This window comes from Scatophagus argus, chromosome 4, assembly GCF_020382885.2.
Source record: "Scatophagus argus isolate fScaArg1 chromosome 4, fScaArg1.pri, whole genome shotgun sequence".
Classification (NCBI taxonomy): domain Eukaryota; kingdom Metazoa; phylum Chordata; class Actinopteri; family Scatophagidae; genus Scatophagus; species Scatophagus argus.
Genome location: NC_058496.1, coordinates 3,438,391 through 3,457,896, shown reverse-complemented (window position 1 = coordinate 3,457,896; position 19,506 = coordinate 3,438,391). Strand labels below are relative to the sequence as shown.

Here is a 19,506-nt window from a genome sequence, read left to right as displayed (position 1 = left end):
CACCCCAAAATCAAATCCTCTTAAATATAATGGAACTAGAAGGCACTTCCCATGTGATGCTCAAAGCTCCAAATTGTTGCAATTATGCAACAGAGGAAAAATATATTGGGATGTTTGTTCAGGGTGAACTGTCCCTTTAAATTTCACTAGGACCAGACTCATACACACTCGCACGTATTCATAAATGCAAATGTATACACAAAAATAAGCACAAATGCATTATATGCAGCTACAGGCATCCGTGTGCAGAGCAGTCAAACTCGCAGAGCAGACACTCAGGGTTTTGCTTGTGTCTTCTGTGTCTCTCACTCATCTCTCTCTCTAACCTTGTTACGTGACAGAGGTTGGTGGCACAGGTGTCGGTAGACTCATACTTCTGCTTTGCACACATCCTCAAAATGTGGGAGGGAGAGCTGTCAGAGGGACCTTCGGCCTCATTCTTCAACCGTTAGTTTCATCCTGGTGCATTGTGCTGCGTTTGACTGGACTCGTTAAATGTCTCCTGATATCAGGGAACACAAACAAGCAGGCCTGCCGGCCTGGTGGGGAGGATAAGGGATGAAGGGGAAACGGAGGCCATTCTTCACCTCGCGTGACGGGAATTGTGTTGGAACAAGCACCTGTCACCTCCCCGACAATGACCACAGAGAGAGCGAAGTGGGAGACAGAGCGAAGAGGGAAAGAGGGCACCAAACGAAAAGAAAAGTGGATCAGTCTGTTTAACTAATTTCCTTTCATCTTCTTCATGCTCTTCTTCCCCTCCCACTCTTCTTTTCTCTCTCTGCCCCAATAATAAAATAACTTAATCTGTGTAAATTACATTCAAAGACAAAGCTCCAGACTCACTGCTACATGGACCAGATAAACATCTGCATAAAAGGTCTGCATGGACAACAAGGTGAACCAGCTGCTGAGGCTGTCCTGTTGGCCTTTTCTTCAGCTGCCTCACTCTCTCCCCTCCCCCATCACCTTCATCTGTTCTCCCCACCAACTTGACACCCATATTTTTAAATAGACAAAGAGCAGCAGCATCTCTGTGTCCTTCAGAGGCCTCCTTCAGATACCCTCCAAACAGCCAGAACAGAGGAGTGCTGGGCACAGCACAATCCCACACCCACAACACAACCAGAGACTCGGGAAAAAATAATAACTTTTTAACCTCGATTCATCGTCCCTTGCAAAGACAGTCAGTCCTGCTCTATCCGCTTCTGACTGCTGCATCGTCTTTCAAACCCACCGAGATGTGCGCGTCTTACCTCTCTGTCCTTCAGCTTCATGGCCAGAACCAGCTGGTTGCGGTGGTTGGTCAGCGCTTCGCGATAGTTTCCCTTGGAGAAGAATGCCGAGCCCAGATTCCCATGGGCACGGCATTCCCCTGTTTGGTCACCTGAAGAGGGAAAAACCCCAAAGAGATGAGAAAGGAAATGAAAAAAAGCCAACCAAGTGTATTTACAGTTCAGCCTACGCAATTACAAAGCAACTGGTGTTTATTTCACATCATCCCACCGCCACTGTTGAACAGCCATGTGATGAACCACATCTACGCCACTGACATGCCACCGCACCCCTTAAAAGGGAAAGTGGCCGTTCCAAGTTCTCCACAGCAGAGCAGCTTCCCTGACAGCTGGTAGTGTTGATCTCAATGCTCCAGAGGGTGAGAGGAGAAAGCCTTATTATTTCTGCCTGACAGAGAGGCCCCACAGACAGGGCCAAACTAAAGCGTAAAGACTCAGGCTCCACCTGAGAAGCACAGCTCCTTATCTCCAGCTGCTCTGCCCAGTCATGTGTCAAACTGTGTGGGGGTGAGAAGAGCCGAGCCAGTCTGTGCTACTCTCTGTTTTCATTTTTTTTTCCTCCTATCTTACCACCATTTCTCTTTCCCTTACTGTCGTTCTCTCAATCCTTCTCCCCTCCTATATTAACGCCCACACAGCGTATCCATAGTCACAAAAAATAACATCTATTTTTAAGCTAAGAAATGGGTCAAATCCTGACAGTTTCTTGCACATTTAAATAACCTTCCACTTTGAAGCAACATGGTCAAATGGGAATAAAGCCAGTACCCACTGTGATGTCACCCGCCACTTGGCATTAAGGCCTTGGCCATCTTGTTTTTTTGGAGCCAGTGACACTAGTGAGGATATCCTGCTAACCCGTCAATCACAAGGTAGCTGCACCCCAAATCTCACCCTGATTTATGGTCTGTTTTACTTTTAATGGGACCATAATTTACTAAATGAACATCATGCTGTATTGAATAAGACTTGAAGCTGGCAACTGAGAGCATCAATAAACAGTTTCTCAACTCATTAAGAAACTCCTTACTGAGATGAGGCTGAATGTGTTGATCACCGGTTAAAACCGTCCCAATTTTGATCATTTCTTAGTAGTTAAAATAGTGAGAATTTGGGTCAATGTAAATTAAATATTCCTTTTTCTTCTTCTTATCATCATTATTATTATTACCATAATTCTTATGCTTCTTCGTATTATTATTATTATTATAACTGATATTATTGTTGGACTGTTGCCTGCCACCTTACACACTGTGTTACTCAAGAGAATAATAACTGAACTGAAGCTTTATTCTAAGTCATTATCCCTTCTCGCACAGTTAGGACCTCTTACCTAAGGTCTTGGCCACCTCCAAGTCCTGCTGCATGTAGCCAGTGCTCTTCTCGGTGTTGCCCAGGGACCAGTGGGCGCTGCTGAGGGCCGAGAAGACGGAGCCGCGTAGCTTGAGGCTGCATGTGCCGATCTTCAAAGCGGCCTCCAGCACCACAACAGAGGCTGTGTGGTGGTTTGCTGTCAGCAGCTCCTGGCCAATCACAGACACCACCACAAAGGGACTTTTGTCCAGTTTCATCTTCTGCAGCTGCTGATAGGTGGGCTCGAGAGACTCTGTGCAGGAAGGACATGAGTAAGGCGAAGATTAGAAACATATGCCAAAACATAACCCTGCGCTAACATGGTGACAGACAATAATATCTGCATCTGATTGCGGTAACTGTGTTACGTGTTTACCTACCCAGACAAACACGACTGCTTCAGATTCTGCTTGTCTGTGGAAGCGGTGGTGTTCTGTCTGCCTGGGTAAGCATAGCCTGTAGCTGAGTGACGGCTTTCACTGACAATTTGACAATAAGTCAATGTGTGAGCCATTTTTCTGCTCCCTCCGCTCTGACTGGGGTAATCTCAGGCAATTTCTACCAGCTCTACATAAAAACGGCACATGTTTAGAGCATTGCGGGCAGCTGTCTTTACACAGCGAAATTATATTTCTGCCTTCTCTTCGAGTCGGTCGATGTGGTTGTTTGAGAGAACACAGAAGGCTGAATGGGTTTTGAGACAGAGTTTAAAAGCGCAATGGGGAAACTAATGCAGCTAATGCACAACAGTAGCAGCAGCAGATGAATGCAGAGCAAAGGAGACACACAAGGTGACCTTTGAAGAGGCTGAAAATGCACACAATGACATAAATCAATGGTGGGCCGCTCGGGATTTCGGGATCCACTGCCCCTCCAGATTACAAAGCCCTCAGGCAGACACCAACATCGAACGGGGGGGGGGGCAAGTGTGTGTGTGTGTGTGTCTTAGTCTGTTATTGAATTTGCGTGTCAGTGTGTATTTACATTAATGTATAGGACTGTATCCAGGGGATTCTTAATTCTCACGGCCCTGTATGTGCAAATATTTTGAGCTGAGTTGATACTAATTAGGTCAAAGCTCTTTACAGGAGACTGTGGCGTTACGGCGCCTGTACAAACTGGCTCTGCGTGTGTGTAGCCTACAACCGAAGCATACGGCACAAGCTCTCATAAACTGCTGCTTTCATTTGTTTAGACAAACATTTAGCATGCAGTCACAATATGTGAACAAACGCAATAGTTCTTGGAAACGCACACAGAAACTAATTCACCTAGACACGCAGGCGCACGCAGGCGCGCGCACACACACACACACACACACACACACACACACACAATATGCAATGCTTCCCCACGCAAGCACTCAAAAGCATAACTGATGATGCTCTTTCAAGAGCACTGCTTCTGTTCCAGCGCTTGGCAGAATGTCGTGCTTACAAAGACAGTGCGTGCATATAATATCCATTCATAGCTTGTAATTGCCTTCAGAGTGACACTGAGAGCTGAGTCATAAATCAAACACTGAGAGAATCATTTTTTAAAAAGGTGTCACCGCTGCTGCATTCATAAGCAGGTAGTTATGACAACATCCAAGTGTGTTGCTTCACTCACACACAAACACAGTCAAATGCTAAAGCAGAATTACAGCCTCTACCTCACAGACATGCACGCAGCTAACAGGAAGTCATAACTGAGAGTTTCTCCACTTTTGCCTTGTAAGAGGTTTTGTGAGGTCACTTTTGCAGCCAGGGCCACACCTCACTGTGATGACAGCCTACATGTGGGCAGAAATACATACAAACATACATAAGAGCTATTCTGCCTGCCTTCTCATGTGAATAAACACCGAATTGGCATTGAGAGGCTTTTAGAGATCCTGTTTTCAGTATTTAACATTCACACGCATACGAAGCAAGCTGCTGATCCTCGTGGCCAACAGCGTCCCTCTTAATGGGGAGACACGTATGGCGATTCTGCCGCGGGGTAATCGCTGCAGGCAATGTGATTAATGTTTTCCACATTAATGATGTATCATTTCACCCGCCCACATCACATTCACTAGTAGCCACAATGATGGGACAGACTGCGATCCACGCATCACTATGACGCACAGCAGCGATCTTCCTCATCCTCATCAGTTAAACATCAGGGCGTTTGCTCATAAGCAGTCAATTGGAGTTGCTGATTGTGACAGAGGACAGGAAGACGGGGGAGACGGGGGAGACAGTGGGTCCACAGTGCAAAGCCACATATCTGTCCCTCTTTGCGGCCAAATTATGCACCATTTAACTAGCAAAAGGGAGTTGGATATCCCCCAAAATGCACCTGGGCCATGCGCCATCCTGTCCAATTAAAATGATCATTTTGCAACCAGTGTTTCACGTGTTCATGTGTAGTTATGACAAGATAAACAGACTACAACTTTTGCATTCAATTTACTCTTTAGAAATTTGCTTCTGTAGATACGATACAGCTGCAGATGTACACTGTTGTAACTTTCCCACGGTCATATTTTTAACAAATCCCAGGAAAACACCAAAACCAACAATTTGTTAGTGTGTCTGTGGAAAATCCCCTCCCACTCCATCCTTCCCCAACCTGCCCCTTTGCTTCCTTTGTTTTGAAAATGCATCCATTTACAGCAGCTTTAGAACTTTATCATTCATTTGTTGTATTAATTAGGTTCCAGTTTAGGTAAAACTGTTTCTAAGGTTACATAGTAAATGTGTTTGGAGATCAATTGTTGAATTGTTGAATTATTATGTCTGGGTTGCTATCCTTTGTTATTCTTTCTCTTCTCCTGTCAGACAAAGCAGGGACATTTTCCCATACTAAACCAACCTCTCCTGGCTTTGCTCATCTCTCCTAAGAGACAAACCAGTGATTTGGTAACAATCCTGGGACTAAAGTGTCCTAAAGACATCAGCATCGTTCAGACTAAATATTCTTAACTGGCGATCCAAACCGCTCGCTCAGCACTTCGGTTCCTACTGAAGACAGACTTTTTCCTAAAACATTTGGGTAATGCTGTTTTTAGCAAATAGAACTAATTTGTTGGGCTTGTGAGTATTTACAGCAGCAGGACAGAAGGAACATGTCATGTTTAATGAATGCCACACATGCATCTTGTTAGAAGGATCCTTTCATTGTTGGTTTTGGTCTTCTCATTAGAATCATTCTTATCCTTTAAGTCATAATGTGATACTTAATCGATCCCTCTAGGGAGGTCGAACATCAAGGAAAGCTACATGGCAGCCCCTTTGGCGTTCTCAGTGTTCAAGAAATAAAAGCGCTTTGCTCAAGGGCTCCTCAGCAGGGCAGATGCTGATCAACACAGGCTCCAAATCCTCCAGTCAAAGGACAAGCTTTTTATAGGCAAATGATCTGGCCCTGGTCAATAACTGCCACGCTGTGAAACCATCTCCTCTGTGGTTCATCTGGAGGGATCTTCATGTGGAAAAAACCTTTTTAGTCACCATAGGTGGAAAACAATCGAATAATTAACAGCTAATGGACCCTTTTACACTCACTCTGGCCCCAAGCAGCTGAGTGAGCGACAGGACTGGAGGATGAATAGTAGGAATATTATCCATGTGATTACATACATTCAGAAACACAGCTAAGGCTGATTTGCCACAGCTCGTTCAATGATACAGATGGACACTGCTGATACTGGAGGGAAAAACTGCAGCCAGGATGACTGGAGGAGGCCTAGCAAACTGGAGGGAGGAGGAGGGGGCAGATACAGTAAGAAAAGGGAGGTGAGACTGCAGCCCTTTGTGGTGGGAAATACAGTGTGAGTCACATGAGAGCACAACAGCTGCTCGACTCCGGAATAATGAGAAGAAACCTTGATCTATGTGAGGTGTGGGAGTGTGTGTGAGTCAAGCTGAGAGCGCTGAATTGTATATGACACACTAAGAATCGGGAAATTACAGATATAATATTAAATGTATTGTGGAAATAGAGCGAGCTTTGATAAATTCACTTCGCACTGTGTCCTTGAAGACATCTGCCTTGATATTATTCTCTGAGGTTCATTATTTGTCTTCCTCTCTCCTGATTTATTTATTTTCCTTTTTTGTATGGATGTCATCAGATGGATGTCTTTGCTCTGTGGCAAAAAAACAAACATAGAGGTGCTTTGGGAGGACTGTAAACATCACAGTGTATCGAGATAAGATAAGTGAACACTGCAATCAGAGCAACATGGAGTTTATGCACAGAAGGGAAATAATGGAATGTTTGCAAAACTGCTATGAGAGATTTAAGTGTAATTACAAAGGGATTACAACTTTTTAGCATAATCATAATGTTGTTAGAACCAAAAACAAGCAGGAGGAAATGACTTTACAGGGGGAATATTGATCCAAGATGAAACTGACAGAAGGGTGAGATGCAGAGAAAAACGTTTAAATTCAAAGAGGTCCCGTTCAGTGCCATATCGGATATTTTATTTTCTGTGCCCCCAGGTAGGATTCGACCGTGTTCGCTCAAAACGTGATTCACATTGCTGCTTTTAATAATCACCACAGTTTTATTTGTAACCACGGCCGCTTGTGAAAGACCTTTACAAACGGCCCTGGTCTTTCTTTGAAGCCACGTTCTTGCGTATTTGTAAGAAGTGACTCTTTCTACAACCTTCTAATGTCAACATAGTGGGATCAGCCTTACATTTGATATTTTTTTACCTTTAGGACCAGTTTCAATTTCAACAGTGAAAGCTGCAGAGATTGAAAAGCATCCTGTAAGAGCTCAGTGGGTTGAAGGAAAGAAAGCAACGCGCACCTACATTTCCCCGATCGGGGGACTTTGGCAGAGCAACACTGATTATCCTCCCTGTTTGCTGGCGTAACATTGATTATCGTCCCCCCTGTGCCAGGAGGCCCTCTGAGAGGATCATTTCGCCTAATCCTTTGACCTAGCTACCTCTCCTCAACACACCTTGGATTAAGTCCTCTGCTGGTTGCCTGCCACTGTGGGAAATAGGGTAAACAATTAAGAGATTAAATGGCTTGGGCTAAATGTTGGTCTTCCCCTACCGAGAGAGCCCATTTTGGTCCATGATGCCCGGGTCTGGGCTTGCACCCAAAGCCCTTTCTTGTTTTGGCTCCAGCGGCAGGCTCATGCATTCAACGCCGCTCAGATGGGTTCTTCATTCTTTATTCTCTTTGCAGAATTCTTTTTCTTCTGCATTTGCACACGATGATTCAAAGGAGCACTGTATTCAATCAAAGAAAAACTGACTCCTCACTGAACAAAGCCCTTCAGAGCTGCTGATTTCATTGTGCAGTTCAGTAAATTTTGGATTATAACACAAGTCAAGTCAACTTTTAAGTCAAGTCAACTTTATTTGTATAGCCCATTTTTACAAGCAGTTTGTCTCAAAGGGCTTAACATAACATCAGCAACATCCTCTGCCCTTCGACCCTCACATCGACTAAGGAAAAACTCCCAGAAAAACCTTTAACAGGAAAAAATGGAAGAAACCTCAGGGTGAGCAACAGAGGAGGGATCCCTCACCCAGGACGGGCAGACGTGCAATGGATGTTGTACAGGCAGGAAAGCAATTTGCAACATGAGAAATGACATTACTAAAAAGATAAGCAAAACAAAATCTCAACTGTTTAGTTTCACTTTTGCTACCACCTCAATATGATTTTAACATTTCACAAGTTATAAGAAAATTATAGTAATGAAAATTATAATGAACTGCTGTAACATTCATGTATTCTTTTTTTATGTGATGTTGAGAATCACTATCATATCAGTTCGATTTCGGCCCGTAGGGAGAACCACCCCGCCCATAGTCGGTACATAGAGGAATGACAGGCAGATGTCAACAATACACATTGGGTTGGTCATAGAGCCGGCTACAGTTCAACTTGAAGATCTGGATGGAGAGATACCTGCAGAAAGATACAGAGAGAGAGAGAGAGAGAGAGAGAGAGAGAGGGAGGGAGAGACACAAGACTACGAGGAGCACTGGACACACAGTTAGTGACATAAAATAATGAACTGCATGTTAATCTGACGAGGGGAGAGGATAGAAGAGGAGAAGGAGGAGGGGAAACTGCTTGGTGGATCATGTTTGTGTCCCCCGGCAGCATAGGCCTATAGCAGCTTAGCTATGATAGAGATTTAAAGATTAACAGTTAGTCAGACCTATTCTACCTGTGGCTATATATCATGAGGTGAGTGAAACTATGCCTACCAGCCCTACACACTTTATTTGGTGCTAACTATATGCTTTACTAAACAGAAAGGTTTTAAGTTCAGTCTTAAAAGTGGAGGTGGTGTCTGCCTGTCGAACCCAGATTGGCAACTGGTTCCACAGCAGGGGTGCCTGATAGCTAAAGGCTCGTCCTCCCGTTCTACTTTTATAAATTCTGGGAACTGTAAGTAAACCTGCACTCTGTGATCTGAGTGATCTATTGGGAGTATATGGGACTATTAGATCCTGCAGGTATGATGGGGCGAGTCCATGTAGGGCCTTATATGTAAGTAGGAGAATTTTAAAGTCTATTCTGAATTTTACCGGAAGCCAGTGAAGAGAAGCTAAGATGGGGGAGATATGATCCCTTTTACTGATTCCTGTTAAAACTCTAGCTGCTGCATTTTGGATCAGCTGCAGGTTATTAATAGAATAATTTGGACATCCTGACAATAGTGAGTTGCAGTAGTCCAGCCTAGAAGTAACAAAAGCATGAACAAGTTTTTCAGCATCACTCTGAGAGAGGACGCTCCTAATCTTAGCGATATTACGGAGGTGAAAGAAGGCGGTCTTAGAGGTCTGTTTAATGTGATGAATAAATGACACGTCTTGATCAAAGATAACGCCGAGGTTCCTTGCAGTCGTACTGGAGGCCAAAGTAATGCCGTCCAGAGAGAGTATATTATCAGCTATTCTATTTCTAAGGTGTTTGGGGCCTAGAATAATGATCTCAGTTTTGTCTGAGTTTAATAATAAAAAATTGGAGGTCATCCAGTCCTTTATGTCCTTAAGACATGCCTGGAGTCTGGCTAACGGCTCTGTTTCTTCAGGCTTTAAGGATAAGTACAGCTGAGTGTCATCAGCATAACAATGAAAGTTTATGTCATGTTTCTGAATAATATTTCCTAGAGGGAGCATGTATAAGGTGAACAGGATCGGCCCAAGCACTGAACCTTGTGGAACACCGAGGCTAACCCTTATATATGAAGAGGAAACATTATTAACTTGAGCAAAGTGAAATCTATCTGTTAAATATGATTTGAACCAGCATAGCGCAGTCCCTGTGATCCTAGTCTCATGTTCTAATCTGTGTAATAAAATGCTGTGATCTACAGTGTCGAAAGCAGCACTGAGATCTAGCAAAACAAGTATGGAGACAAGCCCGCGGTCTGATGCCATGAGGAGGTCATTTGTGACTTTAACCAGTGCTGTTTCTGTGCTGTGATGGGCTCTAAAACCAGACTGAAACATCTCAAAGAGACTGTACCTGTGTAGGTGATCAATCAACTGATTTGCAACCACTCTTTCGAGTATTTTAGATAGGAACGGGAGGTTGGATATCGGCCTATAGTTTGCTAAGATGTCTGGGTCAAGTGAAGGTTTTTTAAGTAAAGGTCTAATAACAGCGGTTTTAAACGCCTGTGGTACATAACCTGTTGTTAAGGATAAGTTTATCTGATCTAAGAGGGAAACGCTAATCAAGGGAAAGACGTCCTTGAGGAGCTTAGTTGGGATGGGGTCTAAGAGACATGTAGTTGGGTTAGATTTGTTAATGCTGGAGGTCAGCTCGGGGAGGTCTATGGGCAGGAACCTGTCCAGGGACCTGTCCAGGGATGGAGTAGGATTAAAAGAGATTACTGGAGATGGCACTATATTGGCTATTCTGGGAAGATCTTTATTGATTTTTTCTCTAATGTTATTGATTTTATTGGTGAAGAAACTCATGAAGTCTTCACTGCTAAGAGCTGCAGGAATACAAGGTTCAACAGAGCTGTGACTCTTGGTCAGCCTGGCTACAGTGTTAAAGAGAAAACGTGGGTTGTTCTTGTTTTGCTCTATTAATGTTGAATAATAGGCAGTTCTGGCTTCACGAAGGGCCTTTTTGTATGTCAATAGACTATCTTTCCAGGCTCTCTGGGATTCAGCTGATTTGGTGGAGTACCACTTCCTCTCCATCCGTCTTGATGTTTGTTTAAGTTTTCGTAAATTTGAATTATACCAAGGAGCTAGCCTCCTATGATTTCTAACCTTCTTTCTCAGTGGGGCAACCATATCTAAAACTGTGTGCAACGTGGCTGCAGTGTTGTTGACAAAGGAATCAATTACTGCAGGAGTAACGTTTAAATCAGTACGGTCTGTTGTACTGGTACATGGAGCTGAGGGGAGCTGTGATGGGATTGCATCCCTAAATCTGTCTACACTATCTTCAGAGAGGCATCTGGTGTAATAGACCTTTTTGGCCGCGTTTATTCACAGGCATGGTTTGCAGCAGCGTTTGGAAAAGAGATGATGACAAAGCAAGACTGCAGGATGACTCAGTCTGTGTTGGCAGTCGGTGCCATCCAGATCTGAAGAATATTAAATCCTCTGCAGTGGTCATCTGAGGGAAAATTGCTGCCAGGTTTGTTTTGAGGCTCATTAGGCCGGTCCGCACTGATTACTCACGGACGATCGGGTCACCACAGTTGGCTGATACAACAGATAATAATGCATAACAGGAAGAACACATTTTAGTAACAATCTTGGCTTGAATGCGCTACTTACAAATCCACTCAGCTTTAGGAAAAAGGCTTACACAGGGGTAGACACGGACAATGGCATTAGAGCTGGATGTTCATTAAGATAACGGGATATCTGTGTGTGTGATCAGCCCCACTGACAATAAGATACGCTGAAGCTGCAGGCGTCGGGCCTCGCAGTCCGGAGGTAAGCACTTGACACCAGCAGTCAGTCACAAAGGCCCAAAGACGGACAGATAGAGAGATGGCCTGCCTGCCGAACAGGTAAAAAATCTGACAGGTAAAGTCACCCCAACACGCTTGACTGACTGACAGAGCGTGAGGATTATTTCAGAGACAGGCTCCAAAGCAGCTGTAGGACAAAACACGTGGCGATTTTGCAGCAGAAGAACAGTGACACGCTGTCAACACTCACAAACAAAACATATTCAGCTAGTGGTGTTAATTTCCTCAACAAAAACTATGGCTGAATGTTCATCAATTAATACATTAATCATGACAACGTAAACATGAAATACGGCTCACAAAAAAATGAATTTTTTAAATTTAAAAGATAAAAACTACCAAAATACTTCGAGACGAGGGGAAACAAGCTGGAACAGCTTGAGCATGTAGTGCAGAGTGTGCAATTTGGGCTGCAGTGTGAGACTAAATTAAAACAAAAAAAAACTGATTCATGTTATCAGCTACTGAATTCGTTACCTCGTAACGGCGACTTCATGGCGGCTTCTATCATTCCCACCAATAGCTGCAGGCTCTTGGGGTCTTGGGCCAGTCCAGAGGCGAAGGCGGCCAGCGCGTCGGCATGGCGGCCAAGGTACTGAAGGGCAACACCCTGTCGGAAGTATGCCTGCAGAGGAGGGAGAGGTAAGAGTCATCAGGGCTCCAGTCTCAGTGCCACAGCATCGGGGTTTACACATACACATTAGCAGACACACTCATTTCACGCCATTTGCATTTGTTTCCACATGAGCAGTTTTCTGAACATGGCACCTCTCTCCTTTGTATTCCCATAATAGAGTGATCACTGGGTTTTTTGTACTTGTTAATTGGATTATAAGTTTTACATAAATGCACATGTTACACTCTGGCTGGCTGCCTTCTCAGGAGCAACTACTGTTTTTCTGTGCAATATTTTTGCTTTTCATTCTGTTTGCTGTGGGAGTGAAGTGCACACGAGCAGAGCGCTGGGATTTCTCTTCGGCTGTGTTAGAAAATAAGTAGAGACAAAGAAAAAGGAGAATAACAGAGAGCTACTTAGTGAAGTCGGTGTGTAGCCACAAATACTTCAGATTGCGCATTCCCTTTGTCAGGACACAGGATAAAACAGTAACTGTCCACAGTCTGTTTTTGTCATACTTTTACATCAGATGTGTACTTGTGCCATGTTTTAGATACATGACTGGCTCTTCAAGCAGACAAAAATTAACTGCATTTGTCTTCCAAGTCACATTGTTGGGAGTGTAATAATTCAGTACCACTGAGACATAAACCGAATGCGAGTGCTGACATATTGTATCTTTCTGTGAGAGACTAAAATGTTTTGGAACATTCTTCAGATTGAAAATTAAAACAGACGCTGTCTCTGGGATCCAAAGCCCCATCAATAAGTGTGTGTGTGCGTGTGTGTGTGTGTGGCGTTTTTGTTTTTTTTTTTCCTTCTTCAGTGTGTCTGTTTGGACTCACCCGAGAAAAGAGATGTCTTATCCAAGCAAGTTTGTGACTGTGTGTTTGTGAAGGCCTGATCAGACAGTAATCCTGGTGAGTTGTTAAACCTGACTCTGGTTCAGCCTAACGACAGCAGCAAAGGGGGAGCTGGAACTAAACCCAGCTCCTTACTCACCATCCAAACCACTAACCCCCCCCCCCCCCCCCCCCCCAAGGGAAAGCAAGCCGTCTCTCAGAATAGTCATATCTGAGCCTATGTGTCAGAAACACACAATTAAAGCAGAAAAACACGGGGGGAAATGAGTTATTGTGTGAGGCAACGGAACAACAGAATCTGTCTAAACTTAAACAACATGTCTGGAGTTCTAACCGTTCGTTCTTCAGTGTTTCTGTGTGTTTGTGTTCGTGTGTGTGTTGCAGCAGGAGTCCAGGCTGCCATCTGGCCACCTCCCCACTGAACAGGCAGTCACTCCGCTCACACCCTCCAAAAGTGACACGAAGGCTAATTTGCCATTAGCATCTAAGAGGCCTTTTCATTAGTCTTCCCAAGCTTCTCCGTTAGCACCACTAGGAAGTGAAAAAGGCGGGGAGGATTAGGGAAAATGAGACATGACAGTGAATTTACAGAGACCAGTAATTAATTTTGCTTCTGTCCGAGCCCCCTCAATGACTACCAATCTGTCTCCAGACCTGCTGCCGCCCCCCAACACTTCCAACCTCCTCTCACTTGCATCACAACTCCACTGAAAATGACGAGGACAGAAATGAGATTCCAAGCATTAACCTTTGTTCTAACATTGTTATTATATAAGAAGAGAGCAGGCCAGGGTATCCGCTCAATATTAATTGCATCTAGTAATGGTGGAGTTTGGACAGGACACACTGGCGGGAGAGGAGAGGCCCACAAACGTCTCACCCGAGGGAACAAAAGACATTTAAAAGCACTTCTCCCTTTGATTAGATTTAGCATACAATATGACTGCTCACCCAGAGGTTTCGTTCTCTGAAGCGGCGTACCCTGACTGAGACGACTGGGAAAAGAGAACAATGAAATAAAGCTTTCTTCAAATTAAAAAAAAGAAAAAAAAATCTTCTTAAATCATTTTATTTTACCCCATCCTGTCCTACACGAGGCTGCAAGGCTAGTCGGTGTGGAAAGAGCATTAAAACATAGCAAACCGCAAGTGCAGAGAGTAAATGCCTGAACGAAAGAGCCATGGCAAAAATGACAAAATCAATGTGCCGTGTTGCCTGACAGGATATTTTTTTGTGCCATTTATCTGCCACTGCTTTCAAAACACATCATGTAGCTGCACAAAGACATACATATGACATAACCTCAGCCTTTGCATAATTCAACAAGTCAGTTCACAACTTCACAAAACAAAAGGTTCACTTCAAGTTACAACACGGTAGCTGAACGTTAGCGTAGAGTAGGACGTAGCTGCAGAAATAACACCAACAGGTTGGCTACGCTCTTGGCATGAGGCATTATGGGAGAGGGGACATCTTTTTTAAATTCACGCTTAACAGGATCTTTTCTAAAAACACAGCTGCTGCTGCTACAGTGATTAGCACAGCCTTTAGCTCTTAGCCAGACAGAGAGAGAAACTGAGAGAGGGAGATAGAGAGAGAGCGAGTAGAGAAAGAGAGAGCGTTACAGCAGAAGATAGGGCGCCTCAGATTAACATTGCCCTCTCAACATTATAGCATTACATGCACAACAGAAAGCTACAAGTCGGTGCTTAATCTTTCAGCCAGAAACCATCTCCATAAACAGGACGCATATTTGAAGGCATTCCTCCGAAGGCTAAGTTCCCACAGAGCACAGGCCCTCCTGAAATGTGGCGCATCTGTTAGGCATCTTGTACAACATGACATCCACACACCAAGATTTCTAATAATGTGTTTCGCCTGAAATTCAATCCAGGGTAAATTATTGAACCTTCCTGCATCTTTGCCTCCTCTGTTTAATACAGCAATGTGCTGATACCACAGAACAGTGGATCGAGTGGGAAGGTTTGTCTTTCTTACCCGTGGGTAAATTCTGGGAGTGCCAATACATATGTGTGTCAGTACGTGTGTGTGTGTGTGTGTGAGGGAGGGAGGGAGAGAGAGAGAGGCTGGAAAATACATATGAATAGGGGAGAGGATAAAAGCTTTTCTTGTTTCTCGAACATTTTAATATTTCATGAATGCTTGTTTGATGTAGTTTTAAATATTCATGTTTTTATGCTTAGGAGGAAGAGGGAAATGATGCAAAAAAAAAAAAAAAAAGTTATTCACTCTGGTACGTTGTGCTACACGCTGTGGGGAACCAACATCCTCTGCACACATATGCACAAACAAGCCCATGCACACCACAGTCGCACACGCTCGCTTTCTCACTAACGAGACACTTACAATGAAACATGGACAATTTTCTTACAGTGACAGCTCAGTTGCTCACAATAAGGCCCACAGTAAGAGCATCTGAACAGAAAGTTGACACGATTAAGATTGGGAGTTTGGCACAAGACCAGCTGTTAGAGGCTCCTCTTCTATTAGCAGATTAATGCCTCAGCATATGTCCTTGGCCACTTCTTAGACTTCTCTTCAATACACTGTAACCCCAGGGGTGTCGTCGGCTCCTGGGAGCACGTCTGTGTTTGCACTTGTCTATCCCTTTTCAAGATCGGAGCCTAACAGGCTTAAAGACTGTATTTCAACTCCTTGTGCCAAATGACCAGTGTGCAACAGCAATATGATTTGGTATATGGTGAAGGTGGATATACTGATACAACCGACTGCGCAAAGTTCCTTATACAAGATTTTAAAATAGGATGAATGTTGTCAAAAGCTCTCACAGATGTGGATAACCTTGTCATGTCAACATACCGTTGCATATATCAAAGAGCCTATCTATGCCTCCTACATCTACGTTTGTTTCCCCAGGTTGCACAAAGCGCTTCCAAGACAAAATCAGTTTTGTTTACCCTATCCTGAATCTGTAATTTTCAGCAAGAAATCTAATTGCCAAGGTAATTTGTAAATTATTTGTATCAAGGGCACTGGAGCTGGAAACCTTCCCTTGTAGTCAGATAATTCAGAGACTGCTGAAGCTGTTTTCTGCACACATTCAGAATTGTAAAATCTCCACCACCATGACATCTCTATAAACAAACAGCATAACTCTTCGCCTTCAATGCAGGCAGCCTGTCATCAAGCCAACTGTTCCAGCTGTGCTCCTGTAGCCCAAGGCCTTGCGCTGCTTGCTGCGCCCTGATCTGTGATCAGCAATAATAGAGATGCTCTCAAATGTGGAAATCAATCGAAGCCACATAAGCTCCGTTTAGACCGTGCCACACCCTTCACTGCTGTGGTGTGTTTAGGATACGCCTGCTGCAGATGGTCTCTGATTACCCACAGGGTAGTTGGTGCCAATGTGACGACTCTGAACAGAACCCCCATCGGCGACATAATGGAACCCAAATCAGACCATCAAATGGGGACAGCAGGCTGCAAATACACTGTACACACACAAATACAAAGTGAAGAAAAATACATCAATAACTCCTCAAGAAAACCAACCATCTGTCTCCAGCAAACATGTATTACTTAAAAACAGCTTTCGACACAGGCCATGACGCTGGGAATGGATTAGCACTAATGGTGTGGCAGGAACAAAGGGATTGCTGCCTTTCTTTTCTCTGTTTCTTGGCTCTTTAACTACAGGTGTCGTTGCCTGGTTTCCAGTGTGACCCAGAAATGTCATGTGTCGACCACGGTTTCGGATTCGTGCCTCCGCCATCCCTTGCAAACCTCTGCCACCACACTTTCAAGGTGACACAGTCGATTCACAGGGTACACAAAATGTCAACTGTTTAATTTAATATCCAGGGATAACTGTCGACCATGACAAATTAGCTGGAAGAACAGCTAAAAAAAAGAAAGTGAAATGGAATGATTGCTGCTTTGGGCCTTCTGCCCTTCAGCTTGACAAGCTGAAAGCCACAGTACAGCACAATGGAGGCTGCACTTCATTAAAGCTATTTCTGAAGCCAGCGCCGTGAGTTTCTACCCATCTTCCTGCATCTCCTTGCAGGCACAGAGCTCTTTACCCCCAGGACTGAAAAGGTCTGAGGTCGGTCCTCATCGAGGTGGCGGTGGGGGCATTACACCAGTCGCCTCAGGCCAAACATAAAGCTCTGGCCCCAGGGTCACGGGGACAGAATCATGACACAGCTGCCTGTCTATTACCATCTCCCCAATCTAATAAGATCAAACCCTAAACCAGCAACCACCCTTGACCTATATCGATCAAGAGTGTGTTTATCTGAGTGTACGTGTTGTGTCACTGACAGGAAAACGGTGACCGACTCATTTTTCCTCACACTAAGTGAAAGGTTTCTGCATTAATCCGACTAATCGATAAAAAACACTGCTTTTTGTTTTGTCCTATATGCTGACTTGGAAGGCTTTTGTAGAACTAGTCTACAGTGACATTATGTTGACAACATAAGCCACTTTGAAGGTGCATGTTAAGCACTTATGCAAGTCAAACTGAGGCACCTTACAATCTGCATGTAGGTAGACGCAGTAAAATATTTATGATCCATTGATGTATTCCTCCCTAAGGGCGGTGTACACTCTGATGATTGCTGTTCCATCTAAAGCCCTTAATTAGCCCATTAGATTAGATGGCTCTAATGAGAGCAAATTAAACTGATCATTCTTTGCGGAGCTGGCAATTAAAGGGTAAATGTTTCATTATTCAGTGAGTGGCGACAGTAAGACCCAGGTAAAATCCAGGTTGCCCGGCAGAGGCTTCAGTGTGAGACATTGTAGTACTCTCTCACGGCTGCAAGAAATCGATTGGTCCGCTCGCATCAAACTGGCAGCCAGCGCAATACTTCAGATTGGAAAAGGTCATAGTCAGGTGTGTGGAATCAATGCTGAGTTCTCTGTATTCACTGTGTCTCACATTATCTGGCTGGGGGGATGGTTTAACGTTTTCTAAAAACAATTACCAAAAAGACAAGGAGAGCCTTCAATAAAGAAGGTCAGCGCTTACGATCGCAGAGGTGTCATGTGGTGCACATCCATAGTGACAGTCAAAGAGAAACAGAAGGGAAAAACTGATATTGCTCATTTATCACAAACACATGAAACAGCACAATGGCAGCAAGCTGTGGGGTCGTGCAGTGACACGCTGTCACAATACACTGTTTGGCAGAGGGAATTCAATCTTCCTTCCGCTACGTGCAGGACCACCACAACTGACGGTTTTCACAAAAGGAAACAGACCAATGGAAAGTGATAAACCAGCAGATAAAATGGCAAAATGCCTGCATCTCATTCCAAGCACGCTGATTCCAGCGTTAGAAAAACCATGTCACACTCTTCCACTGATGATTTATAGCCCGATTTGTCACATGGATGCTGCTAGCATACTTGCATTCTTATTAGCATCTTAAGAGTCTTGCGATGTGAGGCCGAGAGGGTCAGGGTGCTAAACAGATTTCCGTGTCCCTCTCAACTAGATGCTTGGCTCTGCTCGAGCTGAGCATTGCGCATGAACTCCACAGCCACAGGGGCTGACTCTCAATTAAAGTAGGCATTAATTACTTAAAGGAGCTTTAATCAATCAAGGCCAGATGGTGAACCTGAAAAAGAGAGCAAACTCTAGGCTGCACAAGTGCTTTCTGCCCCGACTACAGGTGGCCATAAAAGGATTTACTACAGTACTTTTATTATTTATTTGTTTTATGATTTTTTTTTTAAGTTTCAATCTCTGCTGAATCTTTCAAGCGCTGATTGTCACAACTGTACTTCTTACTAATCATTATGAAGGCAGACAAGCTCATGCAAAACTAAACTCTTGATTTCGCAGTACAAATTACAGGTACTGATTATACAGTCAACTGAATAAGCAGCCCTGACCATATGTGGCTCTGATGTGTTTAAGCTCCACAGTGCCGACAGAAGAGGCTACTTGGCCCTGGTGCTGTACTCTCCTGGCCCGAGGCAGCACGTCCTTCATCTTCATTTGTACTCCCTTAATTGGCTTTGACAGTGAACTCAAGCATGGCTGAAAAATACCCTCTTCTTAGTAAACACTGGCTGAGAGACACATGTTCTCAACATGGGGAAACCAGGCATCTCCATTAGCCATTAGGATGGGCAGTCATGTCCAGCTGACCATTAACACCCCTTCAGAGCACGACATTTGGAGCTTCAAATCTCAAACCTCCATCTCAGCTAATGTATTGAATTTCCTGTGGCAGAAAACAGTGATGTAGTACAAAATGCAACATCCTATTTACAAGCTGTTCAAACTATTATTTTCTAAGGTGCGAAAAGGCAAGAAGAAAAAGAATTCCTCAGCCTGAGGTGTGTTACGGTCCTGGTTATCATTGCTTGCCGAGTTTGAAAATCCCAAAGAGAGGCAAAGTCCACCAAGTCATTACCCCCCCCC

General features: G+C 44.0%; 1 protein-coding gene across 5 annotated transcripts in view; it reads right to left on the bottom strand.

Moving 5' to 3' along the window:
- The window catches only part of LOC124058072 (tetratricopeptide repeat protein 28-like), a 165,919-nt gene that overhangs the window by 56,236 nt on the left and 90,177 nt on the right, over positions 1-19,506 (bottom strand). For all 5 annotated transcript variants that reach the window (XM_046386933.1, XM_046386934.1, XM_046386931.1 and 2 more), the window contains 3 exons: positions 12,084-12,231; positions 2,629-2,901; positions 1,257-1,387 (listed from right to left, as the gene is read on the bottom strand). In XM_046386933.1, coding sequence (XP_046242889.1) covers positions 1,257-1,387; positions 2,629-2,901; positions 12,084-12,231 — 552 coding nt within the window. The remainder of the gene's footprint in view (positions 1-1,256; positions 1,388-2,628; positions 2,902-12,083; positions 12,232-19,506) is intronic.